The 8,914-nt window shown below is 41.9% G+C and overlaps 1 protein-coding gene across 9 annotated transcripts; it reads left to right on the forward strand.

Moving 5' to 3' along the window:
- Window positions 1-3,511: 3,511 nt before the first annotated feature.
- Window positions 3,512-7,296, forward strand: LOC119326491. 9 transcript variants are annotated; one of them, XR_005158018.1, is made up of 7 exons: window positions 3,512-4,079; window positions 4,412-4,677; window positions 4,785-4,838; window positions 4,916-4,998; window positions 5,094-5,148; window positions 5,603-6,868; window positions 7,095-7,296. XR_005158018.1 is itself a non-coding variant. In XM_037600129.1 (6 exons), the coding sequence occupies exons 2-6, from the start codon at window positions 4,417-4,419 to the stop codon at window positions 5,612-5,614; spliced, it is 465 nt and encodes a 154-aa protein (XP_037456026.1). In that variant the 5' UTR covers window positions 3,512-4,079; window positions 4,412-4,416; the 3' UTR covers window positions 5,615-7,296. The 9 variants fall into 9 exon arrangements, 4 of the variants coding, with proteins under 4 accessions (XP_037456026.1, XP_037456037.1, XP_037456043.1 ...); XR_005158019.1 differs by having other exon boundaries at window positions 5,603-5,909; window positions 6,666-7,296; XM_037600129.1 differs by having other exon boundaries at window positions 5,603-7,296.
- Window positions 7,297-8,914: the final 1,618 nt, after the last annotated feature.

An 8,914-nucleotide genomic window follows, 5' to 3' on the forward strand; every position in this document is an offset into this window, starting at 1 on the left:
TTGGGCAAGATGACTAAAACTCCGTTCTTCGGAACAATGGAACGAGCTACTGACTTGTTGGAAATAATACATACCAATGTATGCAGTCCAATGAGTGTTGATGCTCGTGGCGGGTATCATTATTTTCTGACCTTCACAGATGATTTGAGCAGATATGGGTATATCTACTTAATGAAACACAAATCTGAAACAGTTGAAAAGTTCAAAGAATTTCAGAGTGAAGTGGAGAATCATCGTAACAAGAAAATAAAGTTTCTACAATCTGATCGTAGAGGAGAATATTTGAGTTACGAGTTTGTCCTTCATTTAAAACAATGTATAATAGTTTCACAGCTCACACCACATGGAACAACACAGCGTAATGTTGTGTCCAAACGTCGTAACCGCACTTTATTGGATATGGTGCAATCTATGATGTATCTTACCGATTTACCACTATCGTTTTGGGGTTATGCATTAGAGATAGCTGCATTCATTTTAAATAGGGCACCATCAAAATCTGTTGAGACGACGCCTTATGAACTGTGGTTTGGCAAGAAACCGAAGTTGTCGTTTCTTAAAGTTTGGGGCTGCGATGCTTATGTAAAAAAGCTTCAACCTGATAAGCTCGAACCCAAATTGGAGAAGTGCGTGTTCATAGAATACCCAAAGGAAATTATTGGGTACACCTTCTATCACAGATCCAAAGGCAAGATATTCGTTGCTAAGAATGGATCCTTTCTAGAGAAGGAGTTTCTCTTGAAAGAAGTGAGTGGGAGGAAAGTAGAACTTGATGAGGTAATTGTACCTTCTCCCGAATTAGAAAGTAGTTCATCATAGAAATTAATTCCAGTGATTCCTACACCAATTAGTGAGGAAGCTAATGATGATGATCATGAAACTTCAGATCAAGTTACTATAAAACCTCATAGGCCTTCCAGAGCACATACCGCACCAGAGTGGTACAATAATCCTGTTCTACAAGTCATGTTACTAGACCATAGCGAACCTACAAACTATGAGGAAGCGATGATGAGCCTAGATTCCGCAAAATGGCTTGAGGCCATGAAATCTGAGATGGGATCCATGTATGAGAACAAAGTGTGGACTTTGGTTGACTTGCCCAATGATTGTCAAGCCATAGAGAATAAATGGATTTTCAAGAGGAAGACGGATGCTAATAGTAGTGTTACTATCTACAAAGCTCGAATTGTCGCAAAAATGTTTTTGACAAGTTCAAGATGTTGGATATAATGAGATTTTCTCACTCGTATCGATGCTTAAAAGTCTATCCGAATCATGTTAGCAATTGCCGCATTTTATGAAATTTGGCAAGTGGATGTCAAACCTGCATTCCTTAATGGATTTCTTAAATAAGAGTTGTATGTGATGCAACCAAAAGATTTTGTCGACCCAAAGGGTGCTAACAAAGTGTGCAAGCTCCAGCGATCCATTTATGGACTGGTGCAAGCCTCTCGGAGTTGGAATATACGCTTTGATGAGTTGATCAAAGCATATGATTTTATACAGACTTCTGGTGAAACCTGTATTTACAAGAAAGTGAGTGGGAGCACTACAACCTTTCTGATAAGTATATGTGAATGACATATTGTTGATCGGAAATGATGTAGAATTTTCTGGAAAGCATAAAAGGAGTGTTTGAAAGGAGTTTTTCAAAGAAAGACCTCGAGGAAGTTGCTTACATATTGAGCATCAAGATCTATAGAGATAGATCAAGACGCTTGATAAGTTTTTTCAATGAGTACATACCTTGACAAATTTTTGAAGTAGTTCAAAATGGAGCAGTCAAAGAAGGAGTTCTTGCCTGTATTACAAGGTGTAAAGTTGAGTAAGACTCAAAGCCCGACCATGGCAGAAAATAGAAAGGAATGAAAGTCATTCCCTATGCCACAATCATAGGTTCTATAAAGTATGGTGTGCTGTGTACCAGACTTATTGTGTACCCTGCCCTGAGTTTGGCAAGGGAGTACAATTTTGATCTAGGAGTAGATCACTGGACAGCGGTCAAGATTATCCTTAGTAAGGACTAAGGAAATGTTTCTCGGCGATGGGGGTGATAAAGAGTTCGTCGTAAAGAGTTACATCGATGCAAGCTTTTGCACCGATCCAGATGATTCTAAGTTTCAATCTGGATACATATTGAAAGTGGGAGCAATTAACTAGAGTAGCTCCGTGCAGAGCATTGTAGACATAAAATATTTGCAAAATACATACAGCTCTGAATGTGACAGACCCGTTGACTAAACTTCTCTCATGAGCAAAACATGGTCACACCTTAGTACTCTTTGGGTGTTAATCACATAGCGATGTGAACTAGATTATTGACTCTAGTAAACCCTTCGGGTGTTGATCACATGACGATGTGAACTATAGGTGTTAATCACATACAGATGTGAATATTGATGTTAAATCACATGGTGATGTGAACTAGATTATTGACTCTAGTGCAAGTGGGAGACTGAAGGAAATATGCCCTAGAGGCAATAACAAAGTTGTTATTTATATTTCCATATATCATGATAAATGTTTTTTATTCATGCTAGAATTGTATTAACCGGAAACTTAGTACATGTGTGAATACATAGACAAACAGTATGCCTCTACTTGACTAGCTCGTTGAATCAAAGATGGTTAAGTTTTCTAGCCATAGACATGAGTTGTCATTTGATTAACAGGATCACATCATTAGAGAATGATGTGATTGACGTGACCCATTCCGTTAGCTTAGCACTTGATTGTTTCGTATGTTGCTATTTGCTTTCTTCATGACTTATACATGTTCCTATGACTATGAGATTATGCAACTCCTGAATACCAGAGGAACACTTTGTGTGCTACCAAATGTCACAACGTAACTGAGTGATTATAAAGGTGTTCTGCAGGGTGTCTCCGATGGTGTTTATTGAGTTGGCATAGATTAAGATTAGGATTTGTCACTCCGATTGCCGGAGAGGTATCTCTGGGCCCTGTCGGTAATGCACATCACTATAAGCTTTGCAAGCAATGTGACTAATGAGTTAGTTACGGGATGATGCATTACAGAGCGAGTAAAGAGACTTGCCGGTAACGAGATTGAACTAGGTATTGAGATACCGACGATCGAATCTCGGTCAAGTAACATACCAATAACAAAGAGAACAACGTATGTTGTTATGCGGTTTGACCGATAAAGATCTTCGTAGAATATGTGGGAGCCAATATGAGCATCCAGGTTCTACTATTGGTTATTGGCTGGAGATATGTCTCGATCATGTCTACATAGTTCTCGAACCCGTAGGGTCCGCACACTTAACGTTCGGTGACGATCGGTATTATGAGTTTATGTGTTTTGATGTATCGAAGGTTGTTCGGAGTCTCGGATGAGATCAGGGACATGACGAAGATCGAAATGTCGGAGACGTAAAGATCGATATATTGGAAGGCTATATTCGAACATCGGAAAGGTTCTGAATGGTTCGGGTATTTATCGGAGTACTAGAGAGTTACGAAAATTCGGCGGAGTAACCGCATCCACAGCCACCTGCTCCTTCTCACAGCTGCCGCACCATTCCTCCCTTCCACCCCTCCTCCTTCCCGTATCCCCACCACGGCGGCGACCTGCAGGCAAAGGGCGACGAAGAGTGGCAGACGAGCACAACGAGGGAGAGGAAGAAGGGAGATAAAAAGGAGGCCGGCGGCGAGGCCCAGCGACTAATGCCTCTCCGCCTCAAGCCCCGGCATCACTTCCACCAGATCCACCTCGCAACCTCTCTTCCTCCCCTGTCTGACTGCTGCGTGGTCGCGTCAGGCCCATGCCGGTGCCGCCGCCATCGCTGGATGGCTCCGTCGGTCCCTCCCGCTCCAGATCGAAAACTGAGAGAGCGACGGGAGTGAAGAAGGGGATCGGGGGAGGGGAGAGCACAGGAGAGAAGGCGATCTCGCGGCTGACCGCAGTGTGCAAGGCAGACGGGTGAGAAACATTTGTCGTCGTGCCGCTGGCGGCTGGAGCTTTGGAATGCGGCCATGGCCATGGGCGGTCCTGGAGTCGGGATCGCGTGCGTGATGCCTCCAACCTGCTTTGCTGCTCCTGCGATCTCAAGGTATGGTATCGATCTGTTTTGCTGACCCTGTTGTATTTTTTCTAACTGAAATTACTCATGACCTACTGCTTCTGTGGCTTAACCGCATTAGGATGTGCTCTTCCAATAGAATCAAGTTTCAAATCAGATATGTGCTGCCCATTTGAGGCTGTGCCTCCTGGGGGTTGATAACAGCTTTGTGGAATCCGTTGCAGTTAGGACTCCTGCGGCCAGAGTAGCTGACCCTGAACATTTAAATTGTGTATTTGTGATGGGACTCATGGGAGATAGCTGATTCATTTGCCTGAAATTAGACCTTGACTTACCTGATCCAACTTCCCCGGTTGATCCAGGCACGATGTCCGATGGGAGAGAGCAGGGGAGGGCCAAGAGGCCAGCGGTGTGGAGTGGAGCAGCGAGGCTGAAGACCGGGCAGCGGACGCCTCACGGGGTGGAGGAGAGGCCGGTGATAGGGAAAAGCAGCATCTTCATGGATGAGATCCTGACAGCTGAAGATGGTGCGCACGGGAGGAGCTTGGAAGATGTCAAGGTGAGCTTCTCTCAATCCTTCTCCCCTTCACGCCCCTTGCAAATTTTGCTTGTTTCAGATCATATGAAAGTGAGTATAGTCTTGTTGGCAATTGCATCTGCTATTTCTTTCTTTGCTTTTTCCATTTCCTACAAGAAGATACCAGACATTGTCTCTGATGATTTTGTTGGCTACAGGGGCGCCGCGAGGAGTGGAGGATCGAGGTCGTGGGTTGCCAGCTTCAAATTTTGGTTGAGCACTTCCTCAAGAATCTTGTTGAGGTGTCTGTTTCCCCTCTTTGTGTCATGAATGATTGTGATGGCTGCAGGGTCTTCGCAAGGAGTTGAAGGCTGAGGTCATGGTTGCCAGCTTCAATTTTTTGCTAAGCAATTCCTCAAGAGTCTTTCCAAGGTGCTCTCCTCTCACTTTTTCTCTTACTTCCTCCCCTCCCATCGCTAATGTTTAAACTTACTAATATATTAGTTATTTAAACAATACGTGTGCAAATCTGAGGATGAAGGGAAGAAGAAGAATTTAACTAAACAGTTGAAGAAGATCAAGGTGATTTTTCTTCCCTTTGTTCTTTTATTCTAACGTTAAGATTTGTTATGGCTAGATGAGATTTGTGGTGAAAATTTCCCATTCTTTTATTTACCTACATATCTTGAATGCACAATTGATGATTTTGCTGGATAGGTTACACATCTAAATAATAAACATTTTTAAAATCTACATTTTATTCATGTGAAAATTTAGGGTGGATTTGTGTTTTTCAGAAATGAGGCAACCTTACATGTTGACAGTAAGTTGACTACCAGTTTAAAAGCTTATGTTTGCAAAGTGTTTCCTGGGATACCCCCCTCTCTCTTGATTGATATATGCATATACCATAGGGGAATGATAGTTACTTTTAACAGGGATTGCTGGTTCATCACAATTTTTCTAGCTTCTTTTGTCCTCCAAATGATATAGAAGGCAGTCAAGTGCATCCTCTAATTTCTCGTGATTTTTGTAGGACCTACTATGATGCATATTTGAAAGAGTGCATCTATTGTTTCAGCTGAAAATTGATCTCTATTTGAAGGAGTGCATCTATTGTGCATCTACGCCAGAAGACAGTGTGTTGTTTTTTATTCCATGCTCCAAATATTTCATGTCCAATTCATACACATCCTTGAATTTCTTAACGATGATGGCATGTTTGGTGTTCATATTTTTGTCAGCCAAATAATAATAGGTGCACTTGACTGTTTGAGGAAATGCCAATTGAAATGCCAATTGTGGTCAGCATGTTGTAAGTACTTTGGGAAACAAGTTCTAGGGTAAGTTTATCTGCTTGCTCATGCATTTTAATACTTGATTGATGTCCTGATAATTTGTGAAGTTCTGTGTAACATGTGATAAGCTGCACATCAGGTTGCATGACAGCTTGTTTGTTGCTTTTAGGATGTACATGTACCCAGGTGGATCAAATACAGATACCAATCATATATTACTATTTTTACTCCTATGTTTTTCTTGTGCCTGCCAAACATTTCGAAAATTGATTATATCATTTAGATGTATTCAGGCTGGGTTTCTGTGATCCAAAAAAATCATCTGGCATGGCTTTCTTTTTATATACAAAACTAAGTGTGGAGTAGTGTATATGTTCATTGCTTTCTTATCACATCGCATTTGTTGGAGGTGCTATACTGATTTGAAGGAAATGCTTTTATATTTCCAAGTTGATCAACTACACAACTTCTGAGCCTAAAGCCTTTCTTTAAAAGGGGCTAGTCAATGCAGCTCCATGTTGTGCTATCTTGCTATTGGGCTCTTTTTTCAGTAATTAAAGTGGTTAGATATCTCTGATGTTAAATTCTTGGTTGATTGCTTATATCCAAAATAACTATGTTAGTACACTGAAGCCAATTTCTACATTGTTAGTGAAGTTGGCTAAATAGTTTTTGCGCCACTGAGATATATATGTGCATTGCATTCTAACCCTGTAAATTGTTGTGCCATTAGTTTAATCCAGAATATAATTATGTTAGTACACTCTGCAATATAATTATGTTATATTCTGCTTTTGTCAGTTTGCTGGTCCATATTAATTTCCTCGAGCTTATGTTCACATCTCGTCATATTTACACCTCTCCATCGACTGCCACCTATCATGGAGGGAGATGGCTTGGCCAGGCCGTCAACACCCATCGGCAACTTCCGGCAGGCGCCGTCCTGTTCTTCTTCCCCTTGCTCTGATGCCTTCATGGCCAAAATCATTAGCAGGAGCAAGAAGGTTAAGCACCAATTATGGTTAAAGCTTTGTCTCTTTTGTGTACTCATGATTGATCTAAATTTGCTGGTCGGCTTACAAATTCAAGTAATACGACTAATTGCAATGCATCTTACTACGTGTGTATTTATTTGCACTGATATTTTCTCCTCCTTAGGCTCCAAATCGTTTGTGGGTCATAAATTATTGTGCATTATTGATGATTAATTTGCAATTTAAATGACAACAGGGCTGGGTTTTATAAGTGCAATGGCTTGAAATGTGACCTTCCAATCAAGAAATTTCCTCAGTGAGAAGCTTATGTGAAGAATGATGTAATTAAGTTAGCAATTTACAGTTCTCTTTGATAATTGTAACTGAATTTTCAATGGCCAGTTCTCTCGAATAATGAGTTACTCCCTCAATTTTACAATAGAGATAATTTGTGAAAATTGTGTTTTTGTGATGTTTGTGGTCTTCTCTTTTCTTTTTCTTGATTTGTAGTGGATATGATACTCGCATCTTTGAACATGCATAGGGCCTCTCAGTCTTTAACCCTGACTATAAAAATCCATTGATGGAAGCTGGGGAGGGCCGAGATGAACATCCGGCTCCTTGGGTCTAAGCCATCGAGATGGTAGAGAAAAATCCATTGATGGAAGCTGGGGAGGGCCGAGATGAACATCCGGCTCCTTGGGTCTAAGCCATCGAGATGGTAGAGACGACGTTTCCATGTCATCTACTCAGCAGTCGGACAAGGCATATAAAAACCATGGATCCTTTGCTCCCCTGGCCGCAAAATGATCACAGTGATGTTTACGACCTCCTCCTAGATGTATTAATCTCAATCTCATGTTTGGTTTTCTTCCCTATTCTCTTCTAATGATGTAATTTGTAATGCCTTATTTGATGTAAGATCCCTTTTCTACTTTGAATTAATTTACTGCATATATTTCTTATTTAGTTTAGTTCATCATTCAGGGCCGATGGAATATTTTTGTCCTTCACAGGTTAAATGAGCATTGCGTAGTCCTTCAGAGGTTAAATGAGCATTGCTTAAAAGTATGTCTAAGTTCTTTTCTTCAAGTGCTTCAAGTAAATGAAATTGTCTATTTCGAATTTAATACCTTTTAATAATAATCATAATGAGAGAGGGGTATGCTTCTCTCTCTCTCTCTCTCTGGGCAAATGTTACTTTAGACAACATGTACTAAGAAATAAAAACTCTGAAAATGTGTTTGAATCGCACAAAAAGAGTTCGTAGTTCTTATTCATACTTGAAACACGTGAGGCTCTGCAAATTAAACCATGTTTTTTTTCAAGGCGCATATGGATTTAGCAGACCACAACTAAATCGACTATATATGCATGGCCTGTCCTTAGTAAAGGAAACTATTTTCATCGCGAACATGGCTTTAGTTGAAGGTTCTTGCACCATGAAACTATTTTCATCGACAACATGTCTTCAGCAGGTCTCTGCGCCATTTGGCGCAACGGCTCAACTAGTTGGGATTTAAGGGAGAGAGAGAGGGGCTGCCTAGGGCAGGCCGCGCCCCCCCAAGGCCTAGACCGAATTGGACTAGGGGGATGGGCGATACCCCCTACTTCCTTCTCTTCTCTCTTCCCCTTCCTTCTCTCCTACTCCTACTACATGGAAGGGGGAAATCCTACTCCCGGTAGGAGTAGGACTCCCTAGGGCGTGCCATAGTAGAGGGTCGCCCCCCCTCCTCCACTCCTTTATATACGGGGGAGGGGGCACCCCATGGACACACAAGTGGACAATTGTTTTAGCCGTGTGCGGTGCCCCCTCCACAGTTACACACCTCGGTCATATCATCGTAGTGCTTAGGGGAAGCCCTGCGTTGGTAACTTCATCATCACCGTCACCATGCCGTCGTGCTGACAAAACTATCCCTCGGCCTCAACTGGATCAAGAGTACGAGGGACGTCATCGAGCTGAACGTGCGCTGAACGCGGAGGTGCCGTACGTTCGGTACTTGGATCGGTTGGATCACGAAGAAGTTCGACTACATCAACCGCGTTACTAAACGCTTCCGCTTTCGGTCTACG

Source organism: Triticum dicoccoides, chromosome 1B, assembly GCF_002162155.2.
Source record: "Triticum dicoccoides isolate Atlit2015 ecotype Zavitan chromosome 1B, WEW_v2.0, whole genome shotgun sequence".
NCBI lineage: Eukaryota > Viridiplantae > Streptophyta > Magnoliopsida > Poales > Poaceae > Triticum > Triticum dicoccoides.

Excerpts from the sequence above, each read along its gene's own strand:
- LOC119326491 (XM_037600129.1), top strand. The coding sequence starts at position 4,417 with ATGTCCGATGGGAGAGAGCAGGGGAGGGCCAAGAGGCCAGCGGTGTGG. Across the intron at positions 4,678-4,784 it reads TTGTTTCAGATCATATGAAA|GGGCGCCGCGAGGAGTGGAG; the intron begins GTGAGTATAGTC and ends TGTTGGCTACAG. Across the intron at positions 4,839-4,915 it reads GTTGCCAGCTTCAAATTTTG|GGTCTTCGCAAGGAGTTGAA; the intron begins GTTGAGCACTTC and ends TGATGGCTGCAG.